General features: G+C 42.9%; 1 protein-coding gene across 4 annotated transcripts in view; it reads right to left on the reverse strand.

Moving 5' to 3' along the window:
• Window positions 1-17463, reverse strand: part of PLEKHG1 (pleckstrin homology and RhoGEF domain containing G1) — a 221161-nt gene that overhangs the window by 118570 nt on the left and 85128 nt on the right. The window contains exon 1 of one of the 4 annotated variants that reach the window (XM_008516995.2): window positions 8853-9173. The exons of the other annotated variants lie outside the window; for them this stretch is intronic. Coding sequence (XP_008515217.2) covers window positions 8853-8970 — 118 coding nt within the window. The 5' untranslated portion in view covers window positions 8971-9173. Of the gene's footprint in view, window positions 1-8852; window positions 9174-17463 lie in introns of those variants that run through there. 4 annotated transcript variants of the gene reach the window in all.

Consider the following 17463-nt stretch of genomic DNA (forward strand, 5'->3'; position numbering starts at 1 on the left):
CAAAAAATTGCCCTCCATTCATTTTGTTTCAAGAAAACATTGATAACCAGATACAGCTCATCTTAGAAACTTTAGGGTCAAACCTCTGGAAAATGACAATAACGAACACTTGAGCACTCATGTTTATTAGGCACTGTCTCATTCAGTCCTCATAAGACTCCGATTATCCCCATTTCAAGAATGGACAATGTGAGGCTTAGGCAAGCGATATAACAAGTCCCAAGTCACGCAACTGGTAAGCACAAGAGTCAGGATTCTATCCAGATCTGCTTCCTCTGCTGCGGGTGTTCTTAAACACTGCCCTGTACTTGAAAACTTCAAGGAAAGAGGAATCAGCAGTTTTCTCTATACAGAAGAAATACTTTCTGCAGTCTAGGATCCTACTCTGTAGAAGAGAGATATTTCTAGTGCCATTTTCTGCCCCCTTATCTCAAACTAAGACCAACTAAAGGCAACTAAGTATCTAAAAACCAAGGACAATGTGCTGTATTTGCAGCTTTTAACAAGTCTTGCAAAATTATCAAATACGAAAGATTACACTTGGAAAAACATCAAGCTAAACTCAAGTTCTGGAAGCATAAGGCATTGAATAACCTCTCTGTAAAGAAAATGGAAACAGGATCGATTTCCAAGTAGGATAGATATTGTTCTCCGGAATGCAAACTTGCTGCTGAATCTCACCATGGAGCGAAAGGCTTGTAAACTTCTGAAAAAATAAGGTTTACATGGAAACGAAAACACAACAGGAACTCCAATAAAGAGAGCAACAGATGCTACGTGTCTTCCCAATTCTCTTAAAAGCTGTTGTTGGCTATCAAAATGTCAACGTAGGAATAGTAAACTCCAATGATGCTAGTAGTCCGGGGGAAATGCTTACGCTGAAGTTTTTAAACTTTGGTTTTGCAAAAATTTACTAGTGTAGAAGATTGATAGAAGATGACCTATACGGATAAGGCAGCTCCAGTTACTAGGAATAACTAGAATACATCTAAAAGATGGGAGTCACGCAGTCATGAGGACCACCTACTAATAACTAATAATGATAGCTAACACTTATTGAGTCCTTACTGTGTACTAGGTACCATTTTTAAACTTAAAAAAAAATTAACTCATTTAATTCTCACGACAACCCTAAAAGGTAGATTACTACCATCCCTCTTTTGCACTTGAGAAAAATGAGGCACTGAGAGATGAAGCAACTCTCAAAGTTATATAACTAGTGAGTGGTAAGGCTGGTATTTGAACTAGTCCAACTCTGGACCTCAAACTCTCCTCTGCCTGCTACAGTGACTCTCTGGAGCAGAGTCCTGCCTACAGACAGGGACCGTCCTGCATAACTGAACCGATAGTGGATAGAAAACAGGAAGTTCTGCCATGTTCCTTTCGCAAAGGCTCTTATAAACTAGACTTGTGATGCCTCCCTCTGAATGATTCACTGCCCAGTTAGAGATGACAGCCCCAGGTAAACCATCAGAACCACGAAGCAAGATGCAGATGGGGGAAGCAATAACTACATACAGAGCAATACCGGTTTGGTAGGGAAGAACTTCTAAACTCTTGTATGATAGGGCCTCCATTTTCTTGAAGTGTTATTTCAATTTTTACCATTTACCCTGCCTCTCAAGCTAGTCACAAGCTCCCTGAAATCTTGACCTGGGCCACTTGGCTCTGTGCAAAGGAGAAGCTCTATAGAAGCTGTTGCATGACTTCCATGTGCTCTGGATGCCTCCCACAGAGCCTGAGCACCGAGCTGGCACTTCATGGAAGTGATGCGTGAAGATGTGAGGACAGAGGGGGTGAGAAGGCAGCCAAACATTCGCGAACAAAGCCATGGCGGTTGTGAAGAGATGGAACTCATGGGGAGTGGTTGGTCTGAACCAAGGAACTGTGCTGGAGTGTGACCAAACAGAGTCGTTACTGATGCGGGACCTCAGTCTACCCGGGGGACTTCAGAGATTATTCCATAGGCAATTTGGATCACTGGCTGATGACACAGGGGAGGAAGGAATCTGCCAAGGGCTTTGTTTGCTGACACAAGAGCTTCCAAGTCCCAGAGTTAGAATGATCAGAGAGAGAGAAGCCAAAAGTCGAGAAGCAATTTCCAGGAAAGGAGGAGACAGTGATTAAGTCACACATTTTGTTTATTTATTTTTAAGATGCTGAATGGTAGGCTGCCAGTATACAAATACATACATCCTTACACTACTCTGTCAAAGCAGATAGAAACAGAAAGACTGACAGAGAGACAGTGAACCACACGAATCCATCTCTGGGCCTTAGGCCGGTGAGCTCTGGAGAAGCTTCCACAAGTTTCCACCACTCCTTTTTCAGAAGGACTCAGGTCCCAAGCCCAGAGTGAGGAAGAATAATCAGGCAGAGAAGGCCCTGTGCAGTGGAGCACAGAGATGGGAGCAGGCGGTTGGAGCTGACAATGCTTAGGATTGAATCAGCTTGTAAAATCATTATTACTTGTGTGAACCAGGGTCAGTTGCTGAACTGCTTTGGGTCTTAGTTGCCTCATGTGTAAAATGGGGACAATTTAGCACTTGCTACAGATTGCGGAGAGGATGAAATGAGATAAAGCGTATAAAGCATTTAGCCACATGTCCCCGTACATAGACTTTCTAACTTGGGTTTTCTTAGATTCTGTATTTGTCTATTGGGCATCCGTTAACTATAGGACCAAACTAACAGCCCAAGTTGTTGGCATCTCCCCTGTGATCCAGAGCCCACAGTCTGAATCACCTCCTTATCTAATGCTCATGCACCAAACCAATATTTCCCCTGCCCTACTCACCCCAGGGCCAGGTACCAGACAGCCCCTAGGCCCCAAGCCCTGCTGGAATCACTCACACTAGCCAACCCTAAGCTGCTTGCCCTGCCCTGCCCTGCCTTGCATGAGCAACCCCATGGAAATCCCAATAACAGCTCAGTCTAGGCTCTCCTCTCACTCCTTTCTGCCTCCTTGATCCACACTGGTACTTCCCCATGTGGCCCTGCGTGGCATGCCATGCCCCTCCTCTTGGGAAACATAAGTACTAAAAATCCTTCAGTGGCCTTAGTCTCTGCGTGTTGTCACTCAGTCATCTCAATAAATTAAAATCCCATGGGTACAATCATTGACATAACAGAGCTAACAAACAATAGCCACAATGACTTTTAACTAGGTCATAAAATAGAATCAGTTAAGTTTACACCTCTTCTATCCATCCTTCCTCTCTATCTTTACGGTCACTTTCATAGTTATTTATTTTTTTTTAAGATTTTATTTTATTTCCTTTTTGTCCCCAAAGTCCCCAGTACATAGTTGTATATTCTTCGTTGTGAGTCCTTCTAGTTGTGGCATGTGGGACGCCGCCTCAGCGTGGTTTGATGAGCAGTGCCATGTCCACGCCCAGGATTCGAACCAACGAAACACTGGGCCGCCCGCAGCGGAGCGCGCGAACTTAACCACTCGGCCACAGGGCCAGCCCCTCATAGTTTTGGCCTGAATCACTGCAATGATCTCTTTACTATATCTTGCTAAATTCATCTCCTTTCTCCTCAAACCATCTTTTCACATAGCTATCTTCTAAAACTCAGGATGTAGTTACCCTCTTCCAGGAAAGCTTGATACAGTTCTCTATGGCCAACAGATCAAGTCCAAGCTCCTTACCTTGGCAATCAGGTCTTCGAGGGTCTGGCCCAGAACTGCAGCCATACTGGACAAGTCAGCATTCCCCAAAACCAAAACACCCTTTGCTTTCCGTATCTCTGTGCCTTTTTCATACTAGTGCCTGCCTCGGACGCTCTTCCCACTGTTCTCTAAACACAGAAATCACCGAGGCACTAAGGGCCTCTGAATTTGCTTACAGGCTATAATTGTCCCTGACAATGAACTAAATTAATTAACTAAATTAATTTCAAGTCTTCAGTTTGACTTAGTAGAACCTTCATGACTTAAATAAGTCTGAAAGTGTAACAAGAGCAAATACTTACTTTCTATTAGCCCTAAATGCAGAGTGGAAATCATCTTCAATGGCTGGGAAGGCACAATTCAAGTTCTACTTACCTGCAAAACTCGATACTGTCTCTTAAAATTAATCATTTCTTCCTCCAATATCCGTTTAGCACTTATTTAATTCTATCTATTCATATTATATTCATTGTATGTCTTTACATTCGTTTTCTCTGGATCACAAACACTTTTTTGAGGTCAAGGATAAGCCTTAGACAGATCTTAAAAGTTGTCACCATGAGGGAAGAAATTCTTTAACTATGTATGGTGATAGACGTTAACTAGACTTATTGTGGTGATCATTTTGCAATATATGCAAATATTGAATCATTATGTTGCACACCTGAAACTAATATATGTCACATGTCAATTATACGTCAATAAAAAAAAAGGATAAGTCTTATTGACTCTTTTATCATTCCAGTTTGCCCACTTGTCTTACACACAGCAGCTGCTCGGTGAATATTTATTGACTCATGAGCCCTGTGATTATTCTAATTAAAATAAGCGGCTCTTATCAAATAGTAATTACATGGTTAGTTATGGGGAAATATGGGAAAAGGGTTATAAAAGTCATGTAAGCTGAGTAAAATTAGTATAGGTCAGAGTGTAAGAGTCTATTAAATTCCACCAGAAAACAGTGACTGATGTAGTTAATTATTTTAAAGCATTACTGTCATATTTAGTCATTACCATTAATTATAAAATGGGATTAATATTAATTTTGGTTTACAAAGATAAAATACTTTTAGTTTATAAACACATCATACACCAAGCTGTGATGTGCAACTTCTCAGTGTTCATTTTGCCCATGTTTGAAGAGGCCATATATGGGGTAAGGTTAAAAATTCCAGTTGGGGGGCCGGCCTGGTGGTGTAGCAGTTAAGTTCGCACGTTCCGCTTTGGCGGCCTGGGGTTCGCTGGTTCCGATCCCGGGTGTGGATGTGGAACGGCTTGGCAAGCCATGCTCTGGCAGGCGTCCCACATATAAAATAGAGGAAGATGGGTACAGATATTAGCTCAGGGCTGGTCTTCCTCAGCAAAAATGAGGAGGATTGGCAGCAGATGTTAGCTCAGGGCTAATCTTCCTTAAGAGAAAAAAGAAAAAGAAAAAATTCCAGTTGGGATTTACAGAAGCCCACACAGGCTCCTTGAGACTGCTCCCAGTCCTAAAGAAGGAAATGGGCCATGTCTTGGTTGGACAGGAAACCAGCTCCATCGCGGGTCCCTGTTCCTTCAAGTCTAGGCTAGAACTGAATAAGGAAATCAGGTTTGAGTAGAACTCAGGCATATTCTCTTTAACGGTGATCTGAAACTTGTCTCAGGTCCCCCACAAATATTTGGTGGTTCGCTGACTTTATCACCTGACTTTTCTCCCAGCATAATTGTTGAAAAAGAAGCTTGGCTGAGATTTACAGCTCCCTGTTCTCTCTAGGTGGGTGGCTGGGCTTGGGGAAGAAAGAGAACCATTCCAGTGACACAAGGAGAAGCTGTTCCCAGCAGACAAATGAAGGAAATGGTGGTTGAGAAAGAATCTTAAAAATGACTCAAAGATGATTACAGGCTGTCACTGGGAAATGAGGAAGGAAGGGCTTTCTTTTCGACTACAGGGTGTACAGCTCCTCAGTCAGAAATTATTATTTTATATTTAAGCCAATGGTAATCTGTATGCCTTTGAAATGGGAAAAGCAATAATAACTTAAGTACGTGGTGCCACTGACGAAGCATCAAGATAGATTACACAGACTAGATATGAAAGCAGGCTCCTCACGTTAGAACATCTTGCATTTCATGTTTCTGAAGTCACTGCTATCAAATAGTGGTTGAGCGTCTGCTCTGCGTAGAACCCTGGGCATGGTGGAGTCAGAGAGTATCAAGCCACAGAGCCCGAACTAGACTCATCATCTAGGTAGGAGGAACGACCACAGGGAAAGTGAACCACAGCTGCCGCACATACTAAGCTGAAAATGAGCGACACAACCAAGCCTTCTGTGTGTTCACAGGAGCATCACTGAAGGAGAAGAGAATTTCTGAAATAGCACACGCCCCAAAATGAATGTGAGTCTGCTCCACAAAGCAAATAAGTTCATTGCAAGTCACAATTTGCAGATGCTGTTCTTGACTTGATTTTGAGAAAGTGGGCGGGGCAACCATCTATAGCAAAGATATCCTTCGACGATTTGCGAGGCCTAATCAAGGGCTTTATTTTGCATTCTGCATTCTTTCTCTCACATCACTGCTTTTGAAAATAGTCAAAGCACAATAAGAGCCTGTTTTCAGGATGCTGAATGGTGGGCTGCCCATGTATATAACAAATACATGCATCCTTTATTTGGACAGAACTGGAGGAAACATAGTTACATTTTATATTTAAGGACGAAAACTGTGAATCACCCCATCCATCTTTGCTTCAGTTTCCTTACTCCAGAGAGGTGTAAAAGGGCTTCTTGAAGATGTAGCAGCTTCTGTTTCAGCCTGACTGCTCCCAGTTCCTGAGCCCAGCACTGAGAAAGAATAACCAGGTAGCAGGGCCCAGAGCGGCTATGAGTTGGAAAGACTTGTCTCAAGTCACACTGCTTAGCAGCTAGAACATTTCAATTACCCTCAATAAACAACACCGCCAAATATTCACTAAAGGCAGCTTTAGTCCCATGTCACAGGGAAATATTTATAGATTATGTAAAATATGTCCTTTTGATATTTAGTGATTAAAACAAGTGCAACTATAAATTTTTATGTCAAAAGAAAATATCTGTGCTCCAGAGAATAAAGAACTAAGGCATAAAGACGATCTTCTTTTTTATTTAAGATCTCTTTCCTGGCACTTAAAAGTAAAACCTTAAAAACCATTCATCTGTCCATCTCAGGAGAAATTTGTTGAATAAGTACTCTAGGCCAGGACCTGGACTAGGCATTAGGGACAAAAAAAATTCTTAAAAAGATTAATCTATGGCTCCTGCCTTTAAAGGATTAACTGAAAACAAATACCTTCTTAAGACTCTCTTCCTACTTTAAATAACTTACATATAAAAATACAGGTAGTCTGAAAAATACCCAAAAATACCTTCATGACAAGGTTAGAAATTAAGGTATATTTAAGGGAGGGAGAATAAAACAGAAGAGAATTAAGACACTATGCTTCCAGCCATAGAAAGGAATGAGGCTCTGGTACAAGCTATGGATGAATCTAGAAAACATTATGTTAAATGAAATAAGCCAGATACAAAGGGACAAAGACTGTATGACTCTACTTATATGAAATATCTAGAATAGGCAAATTGATGGAGACAGAAAGTAGATTAGAGGTTACGAAAGGTGAGGGCAGGGGAAAATGGGGAGTTATTGCTTAATGGGTACAGAGTTTCTGTGTGGGGTGATGAAGAAGTTTTGGGAAAAGATAGGGATGGTCACACAAAATTCTGAGTGTAATTAGTGCCGCTGAAGTGTACACTTAAAAATGGTTAACAGGACACATTTTATCTTATTTGTATTTTACCACAACTTAAAAAAATGAATATGTAATAAACCAGAACCCACTGAATTGGACCCTTTAAATGGGTGAATTGTATGGCATATAAACTATATCTCAGTAAAACTGTTAAAAAACCCACCATCCCTTACATGTTAGCATATTACTTTGTCATCCTGTAAAGCTCTGAATATTGTTAAATAAAGGTTCCAGGAGCAGAACTGGGTGACCAATGTTTAAAATACTATGATTCATACTTCTCCCTGAATGCCTAGGTTTTATAAATAATCACGAATCTTTTTGGCAGTTTAGAACACAGGAGCGCCTTCGAGCTTTGGCATATCTGGTTATGGAACTAATTTACTATCTTGCAATGAATACCTATCAAACCGTTTTCAAAATAATCTCTTGGCTTGATCCTTCTTGAGTACACTCAGCCTGAAAAGCATGGCTGGAAAGTACCGTCAGAACAAAACAAATGACAACATTTAGCTTTGACACCTCTCGAGAGCAAGTTACCTATAGATGAGAGCAGGCCAGCATCTAGAAAAATGCCTGGCACATGTTGGCTTTCTGTACATATCTGTTGATATGAAAGAAGAGTTGCATTTACTGCTTAGGAAACTGTCAGGGCTCTGGGTCAGATAAAAGCATTTTGAGGAGCAGCGGGCCAGCTCAGAAAGCCCCTGGGAGCTGACGGTTTCTGGGCTCATCCTTGCTTCCTCTGCTGGCTCTGCGATTCTCCCACAGGCCAAAGCATTCCCTTCTAATAAGTACCATTAAGCAGTCCAAGGTCTAGACAGAACAGAATGAGGTCATCAGGTATGGCAGAAAGTATTCCATTTCAATGAAAATTTGTTTCACAAAAGGCCACAGTAACCTCTTGAACGAAGCGAACAGGACAGCTGCATTTCTATCCCTAGTTCTACTGTTGCCTGAAAACAACAGTAACAAAACAGAAAATAAAAATAATTAATGGCGAAACCCAGAAGCTAACTCCTTCTACCGTTTCTCACATCAGAGATAACAAAGTAATATGATTTAGACTAGAATTTGCCGAAAGCTGGTAAACCTCTTCTATCCCATAGTCAAACTCAAATAACAGAACAAGGATTACACCTTAAAAGAAAAGCTTTTGAAGGAAAAGAAGGTGGGAATAATGATCTTTTACCGTGTGGCTACTGAAGGTACCCATGTCTTTGACTAGGCAAGGAGGAAATAAAGCTCGTGGAAGTGAGTTAGCCATAATTATAATAATCTGAGGGGAAAAAAGCTCTAGATTTGTCAATTCTATTTGAAGGAGGGGAAGAACTTGTAAGCTCATTCTCACCCACCTGAACCCTTTCAAAAAAGTTATACAGTCACAGCAAAGGGTCACAAACATACCCCGAATCCGAATTCCACCTTGGCTCTGTGGAAGCAGCAGCTTGGATTCGGCCCTTCGAGGAGAGCTTCGATTTCTCCAGCCCCTGACCAGAGCCCCCACCATCGTTGCTGACAGCATGCTCCCCAGGCAGCCGTGGCCCCGCTGGGCGACGGGGAGGGGGAGCCCTGTCAGGCTGCCACCGTCAGAAGAATCATGTCCACCTGGGATGAGGTGCTACACCCAAGGCAGACAGGTCCGGGCGGTTCCACCCACCCTTGTCCTCCACCCACATTCTCATCCTTGTCTTGTTAGTCCTCTCTCAGGAGGCCCAGGGAAAGTCTGAGAGGCAGACGAGAAAAAGCAGACAGCAGCAGAAATAAAAATGACGATATGAAGAGTCAAAAATAGCAGAGGATGGTCAATATCACAGGAGTGCCAATCTCCTGTAGAGAAGAGCTTTTTCTTTTGATTCTTCATTTTTCACTCCAAGAAGTCAAGTCTAATTTTTCAACATTTCAAAATGACTGCATGTATGGGAGTGGGCTGGGGCATGTACCTATGTCTCTATTTCTCTTTTCCCAGCCTATTTCACCTCCTAAATTGGAACAGCTTTTGGGCCACTGTTTTTCCAAAGAGAATCATTCTTCTAGATAAACAGGATTTGTTGACAATATATGAAAAGTATTTCTAATTCTCTGAGTATTCACAAAATTCAGGTTTTGTGGATGACAAAAGTTAATTAAGGGATTTAATAAAAATTTACAATCATGTAAACTCTCAAAGGTTCTTAAAAACAAATCGATTCCAAGGGCCTAATTCTCTCCTCTCTCCTGCTGAGCTGGCTGGAGTTGCCTCATAGGGAGTAGGTGGGACCTGAGTCTCAGTCATATAGTATATTGCTCACACGTGCCCCCTAATGGTCAGATGCCAGGTGCACATTGGTTAAAGACCAATGATTGCATTAAAGCTAGGGGAGGGGCAAGTGGTAGAAAGTTCTAGAATCCCTTGGTTATCTCTCTATGCAACATTCATTCAGCCTGGGTAGTACTAGGATTGAATTAACTGTAGGCAGCCTGAGAGGTTATGGTGTTATTTACTGTCCTTATGACATTTATGATTACACAGATGGAATGATCCATACCTGATTTCACTCTTTTTCTCCCTTCTCTGGTTATACTTTATTTAACAAGATCGAAGTTGTTTTTGCAGGAGGCAGGCAAATTCCCCAAATCTCTCCAAATTCATCACTTTTTTTTTAAAGCCTACAGTTTACTAAAAAGTAGCAGTTTTGAGGAGACACACTTTACATTTAGTTGAAATTTTCCTCCTTTGCTCATTATTTTGATATTTCCAAAATTTAGAAAAACTTTAGTATCATCGCAGATGGAGGGAAAATAGAAAGGAAGGATGGGAATTTGAAGTGGTACGAAAGTAGGAAGCTGCTGGCTCTACGCCCTCTGCATCCCAACCTCAGGGCGGGGTTCAGGCTCGCATCCGGGCACAGTGTGCCATCATGGGGGGCAGCATTGGCTGAGAGCTTCAAGCCCCATTCCTCCTGGCAGTGTGAAGGAGAGGGGGTTCCCTGTGCCATGGGCAGCTCCTGCCACTGGGCTGAGCTGGGCTCTTATGGGCTTCGCGGAGAGCTGCTCAGGGACAATGCTATCTGCCCTTTAGGGAAAAAGGCAAAGAGGTCTTCAATGGTCTCTCAGTCCCTGTGACCCTGAGAGTCACAAAGAAAGGCTGAACCTGCCTTCTGCTGGGGACACTCCCTCTGGGAGTGGGGAGGCATTGGGGGGACAGCAGGGCAGCCAGGCACTCGAGCCTGGGATCTGGTCTCCGCTGGGAGGTAAGGGATTAAGCAGGGGTCTTGAGGATGGTCCAGGGTCACAGTCAGGGGACAGAATCAGGATGCGGGAACACGGTGTATGCCTTTACTTTGAATCATCTCTCTTAGGAACCCTGTGTCCAACTGCAGGAAATTGACTGGACCAGGGATGAGGCATGGCAGAGATTCCAGGAGAATCTGCTGGTCTCTTCTCCACCCTAGACCCCTCGGAATCCCCACATTTCACTTGCATGTGATTTGGTAAGGCAGCTGCTTCCTGTCCCTTCCACCCCACAAAGAATGGCTCCATCTTTGCTTCCGATGTCTCAGGCCCCGGAGACTCAAAGCTCAGGCTTCCCAGCATCAAGCACTCTGTTGTGCTTAGTTGGCTGGTTGTAGCAGGTGGACGCTCAGTCTCCAAGGTTTTCCCTCCAAGGTTTTCCCAACAGGAAGCTGAGCAATGGCCATGACTGCTGTGGGAAACGTGGTCAGGAAGAGGAAGAAGGGTAATGTCCTGCCTGTGCAGGTCAACCCCACCCTTCCCAATTCATCCACATACACTTCCTCCAGGAGACCCACCATCGGCCGAGCGCACTCTTCCACCAGGACACAAAGGGAAACAGCTTAACCGAGAGCACATGAGGTCATCTCCCCCCAAATCAGTTTATTATAAGACACCCTCCCCCTCCACTCATGAAAAGGGACCCACTGAGGAAGGAAACACACTTTTTCTTTAGACAGGATATCTAGAAAACCAGCATCACGCAGAAGGCTTTTTACAGGCCAACAGGGCTGACAACAAACTTCAGTTCACAGATGTTTGCTTCCGATTTCCTATGGTGACTATGAGTTACCAACTATTCTGTGAATTTCATAAACACAAATACTGTCCCCATTCACCCTTTGGAAAGGGGAGGGCTGAATCGGGCCATTTGCTTCTTCGGAATCTCTTAGGACCTGTCATGGTTCTGGGCACCTAGCAAACGCTGATTGTACAAAGGCATGTCGAGCTGTAATGATGTGGTTGTCAGCTATTAAAAGGTGCATGAAGCCATCAGAACTAAGTATGACTTCCATCTCTGTAACAAATATGACCTCCTACTCTTACTTCGGGAAGGAGCTGTTGGGGTGGAGGGTGGGGCTGTGTGCGGGGGATTTCCTCTCCACTCCTGATACTTTTTTCCATCCGGGTGGGGTTCCAGGAGCTCCTGGTCTCTCTTCGACCCCTCGCACAGACTTCGCCAGGAGGCGGGGATCAGGAATCAGGTCGGTGAGTGGAGAAGGGAAAACTGGGCAGGCGTAATCTAGCCCCTCTCTTTGGCTGGTCTGGCAGAGAGCTGCTCACAGGAGGCACATGTGTTGCTCTACTTCTCAATGCCATGAGGGTGATGTACGCAAAATCCGCTCCTGTATGGGGAGGACTGTTGAGAGCACGGAAAAGCTTCTGATTCTGAGTTTAGCATTAGGATGCCCACCTGCTCACAGATATAAGGCACGATCTCCAATGTCAGCTTTATCACCGATGAAGGTAAGAGGTTAGTCTTACTCCTTTGTTTCAAATTCTAAAATTGGTTCAGAATCCGAGTGGGAGGAGAGGGTCTTTACTGCCCATGAGCAGTGGACTGGCTCATGGACGTGGCGTTTGGGGAACAAAATAAGTCCTGAGGACTGATGCTGCTGGAAGATGCCATACTAAGTGTGGGCCATTCATGTTGATTCAGCGATTTACAGCAAACTGTTTTGTGCCACAGTTAGCTTTCACAGGCATGCAGCTGGTGTTGTTGGTGACTTAGTGAGCAGCTTTAAAGCTTCTCCACGTACAACTTTTGCTTTGCCAGCTGATTCAGCTTAGATGACTTTGCCCACAAGTGAGAGGCTCGTTCCAGAGTGTCAGACCTCTAAGCATCAGGCCGTCACAAGCAGCACTCAGGTCTCACCCCCTAAGCAGACGGCTGAGTGGCCTCAGCAAGTGCAGGTCAGCCCAACACCAGGGGCCATTAGGAGGCAGGCCACCACTGCTTGACCTTGACCTACACAGGTGCAGCATTTCTGAAGCAGGTGTATTGAGGCAAAGAGTCAACAATAGGAAAAGGAGAGTCTTTGTATGTACAGGCCTTTTAGACATCAAGCATGGAACAATACTGCCAGGCAGCAAACTCTGAATGCACTGCCAAGGAGGCTGTGGCTTCAGATGATTATTGCCAGGCCCATCCAGACAGCTGCTCCGAATTCCATTCTGCATCTGAGGCCAAGAGGAAATTGAGGAGGGGCAAAATTTGGATTTAGGTGGCTCATCCCCAGGTTGGAGAGTCTCCCCAACTACAGGGCCTCAAGTTGACCCTAGAGCTCCTGGTTCTCTCTCTCAGGTACCACTGAGACTCTGCTCTGGACTTGGCAACGGTCTTTGGGTCAAAGTTTTGCATTTAGGGAATATAGCTGTGCACAGCTACCTGCTCCAGGGGATGGGAAATGAAAACCTGTTTTCTAAATTCGGAGGGCGTGGAGCCATTTCTCTTTGCATAGTTCTCAACATGAAGAACGTGGAGGAAATTCTAGAAAGCTTTTAAAAAAAGAAAATGAAAAGAAATGATGATGCTCTACCATCATTTCTTTCCTCCAAGTGATAACCACAACCCAAGCTGAACTGTTCCGAAGTGGATGCTGTACAGAACTCAACCAGGCATACACTGGCTCCTATCCGCCGTATTGACAGTCCTCAGCGCTATAGTGCTCACACAGGGGGAAAATATCAACACATGCGTGGTTTCTGCTAGTATAAATTAATCCCTGAAAACTTACTTGTAAATTCATATAGAATTTGGATTCACTCAGACACAAGCAGATCTTGCTGTCCAGAGATGTTTATTAATCGCCAAAGGTATCTCTTCTCTATCTGCCTACGGGGGGGCGGGGGGGAATGTCCTCCAACCCGCCCATCGAAGACGACTTTCCTGGATTCTCCCTGTGTCCAACTCCTCCAGCAGCAGCTCTTCTCTTCAAGGGTAAAAATCACAAGTGGGCTATCTGTACTCACCATCTTCATCTCTTCTCCAACTCACTCCAATCTAGTTTTCCCCTCACCTTCCCCAACCGTCAAAACAGCCTTGTAGGATGATGGTGTTTAATCCAAGAGGTATTTATCAGCCTCTTTCTCATATAACTTCTTGGCAGTGTCTGGCACTTGGGGCCTCTCCCTTCTTCTTGAAGCACTGTTTTCTCTTGGGGACCATATTATCTTGGTTTTCCTCCTACTTATAATGACATTCCTTTTCAGTCTTTGCAAGACTCCAATGACTCATTTCGATCTTTGGCCCAAACATCTGAGCACCAGCCCAGTGTATCCAAGTGACTATTTGATACCTCAAACTTTGAGGTTTCACAGGAAACTGAAACGTAATATACCCAAAATGAAACGCGATCTTCCTCCCAAACCTGGTTCTCCTTCAGTGAATGCCACCATTTTCGTGGATATACCAGCCACAAATTTTGGAGCCACCCTTTCCACCTTCACCCCAGATATTCAAATGCTTACCACCTCCAGTCATTTTTCTTTTTTTGCTTTTTCTCCCCAAACCCCCCTCCCCCAGGACATAGTTGTATATTTTAGTTGTGGGTCCTTCGAGTTGTGGCATGTGGGACGCCGCCTCAACGTGGTCTGACGAGCGGTGCCATGTCCGCGCCCAGGTTCCGAACCAGCGAAACCCTAGGCCACCAAAGCAGAGTGCGAGAACTTAACCACTCGGCCACCGGGCTGGCCCCTCATTTTTATTTTTAACTCCCTTTCAAACGTCACTCACTTTTCTCCATCTCTGCCCTGGTCATCTTCAACTGTACTAGTATAATATTCTCTTAAACCTTCCCTGGAGGACTCAGGACTATTACACCACAAACTTTTCAAATTGTAAATCTGATGCCACCTCACCCTTACATCAACTGAAAATTCTTCCATGCCTTTTCAATTCTTTGAGGACAATGAGCAAATCTTTAACATGTTCTCCAACGCCTCACACGTGCCCGTCCTGCCTCCTTGCTGACTTACTGGCCTTCTCTCTGGGGCCACTCCAGACTCAATACTCTTCTCTAAGTTTTTCCAGGGAGTCATGGTCTCTCCATATTGCTCTTCTGCCATGAACAACCTGCCACCCCAGCTATGGCTAATCGGCCAGATCTCAGTTCAGTCACCACCTCCTCAAGGCAATGCCTATGTTTTTCCTTTCTAGCATTTATAATTTGCAATGAATATTTGGTTTATAGTCATCCCCCCCACTTAGTCTACTCTGTAATATTGACGAAGGTGGGGGGCCATGTGTTTTTGGTCTACAGGAAATCCCAGAGCCCGGAACAGTGCCTGGCACATAGTACATACTCAGTGAATACTTGTTGAATGAATGAAGAATAACTACGGTGCCCTGAGGACTCTAGAATAATTAGTGTGCATAAGAGTTCTATCATGGCTGTGGTAATTTTTTAAAACATGCTATCATTATAATTAGATACTAAGTTCTGTGAAGAAAGCAGCCCATAATTATAAATCATTCCCATGGGAAAATATGGTCTACTTTATAAAACCTACTTTATTTGATGGATTCTTCAAAGAGAGCATGTGGTGAAAGTAGGCTGCCCATATTTATCTTCTATTTTGATTTAAGAGTCACATAATTGAGAACGATATTAGCTGTGGGTTTTTATATATGGCCTTTGTTATGTTGAGGGACTTTCCTTCTATATGCATTTTATTTAGAGCTTCTATCATAAATGGATGATGTATCTTGTCAAACGCTTTCTCTGCATCTATTGAGATGATCATGTGATTTTTAGTATTCATTTTGTTAATGTGGTGTATCACATTGATTGATTTCCAGATGTTGAACCATCCCTGCATGCCTGGAATAAATTCCACTTGATCATGGTGTATGATCTTTTTAATGTATTGTTGTATTTGATTTGCTAGTATTCTGTTGAGGATTTTTGCATCAATGTTCATTAGTGATATTGGCGTGCAATTTTTTTTGTTTGTGATGTCCTTGTCTGGTTTTGGAATCAGGGTGACGGTGGCTTCGTAGAATGAGTTAGGAAGCTTACCCTCTCTTCAATTTTTTGGAAGAGTTTGAGAAGGATAGGGATTAAATCTTCTTTAAATGTTTGGTAGAATTCACCAGGGAAGCCGTCTGGTCCTGGACTTTTACTTTTTGGGAGGTTTTTGTTTATTGTTTTGATCTCCCTACTGGTGACTGGTTTGATCTCCTTACTGGTGACGGGTCTATTCAAATTCTCTATTTCTTCTTGAATCAGTTTTGGAAGGTTGTATGACTCTAAGAATTTATCCACTTCTTCTAGATTATCCAATTTGTTGGTGTATAGCTTTTCATAGTATTCTCTTATAATCTTTTGTATCTCTGAGGTGTCTGTTGTAATTTCTCCTCTTTCACTTCTGATTTTATTTACTTGAGGCTTCTCTCTTCTTTTCTTGGTGAGTCTAGCTAAAGGTTTGTCAATTTTGTTTATCTTTTGAAAGAACCAGCTCTTGGTCTCATTGGCTTTTTTCTATGTTTTTTTTTTAGTCTCTATTTCATTTATTTCTGCTCTGATTTTTATTATTTCCTTCCTTCTACTGACTTTGGGCTTTGTTGGTTATTTTTCCAGTTCTAGGAAAAACTGAAAGCTATCCCTCTAAGAACAGGAAGCAGACAAGGATGCCCACTTTGACCACTCTTATTTAACATAGCATTGCAAGTCTTAACCAGAGCAATCAGGCAAGAAAAAGAAATAAAAGGGATCCAAATTGGAAAGGAAGAAATGAAACTGTCACTATATGCAGATGATGTGATTTTATCTATAGAAGACCCTAAAGAATCCACTAAAAAACTTTTAGAAATAATAAATGAATACAGTAAAGTGGCAGGATACAAAACTAACATACAGGGGCCAGCTCAGTGGTATAGTGGTTAAGTTTGCACGATCCGCTTTGGCAGCCTGGGGTTTGAGGGTTCGGATTCTGGGCACGAACCTAGCCATGCTGCGGCAGTGTCCCACGCACAAAATAGGGGAAAATTGCCACAGATGTTAGCTCAGGGACAATCTTCCTTAAGCAAAAAAAGGAAGATTGGCAACAGACATTAGCTTAGGATAAATCTTCCTCACTAAAAATAAATAAATAAACAAAATCAACATACAAAAATCAGTTGTGTTTCTATACACTAGCAACAAAGTAGCAGAAAGAGAAATTAAGAATATAATCCCATTTACAACTGCAACGACAAGAATAAAATACCTAGGAATAAACTTAACCAAAGAGGTGAAAGATCTGTACACTGAGAACTATAAAACATTGTTGAAAGAAATTGAAGAAGACACAAAGAAATGGAAAGATATTCCGTGCTCCTGGATTGGAAGAATTAACATAGTTAAAATGTCCATACTTCCTAAGCAATCTACAGATTCAATGCAATCCTGATCAAAGTTCCAACAACATTTTTCACAGAAATAGAACAAAGAATCCTAAAATTTATATGGAACAACGAAAGATCCTGGATAGCCAAAGGAATCCTGAGAAAAAAGAACAAAGCTGGAGGCATCACACTCCCTGATTTCAAAATATACTACAAAGCCATAGTAACCAAAACAGCATGGTACTGGCACAAAAACAGACACACAGATCAATGGAACAGACTCAAGAGCCCAGGAATAAAGCCACATATCTCTGGACAGCTAATTTTCGACAAGGGAGCCAAGAACATACAATGGAGAAAGGAGAGTCTCTTCAATAAATGGTGTTGGGAAAACTAGACAGCCACACGCAAAAGAAT

The sequence above is a fragment of the Equus przewalskii genome, chromosome 32 (genome assembly GCF_037783145.1).
Source record: "Equus przewalskii isolate Varuska chromosome 32, EquPr2, whole genome shotgun sequence".
NCBI lineage: Eukaryota > Metazoa > Chordata > Mammalia > Perissodactyla > Equidae > Equus > Equus przewalskii.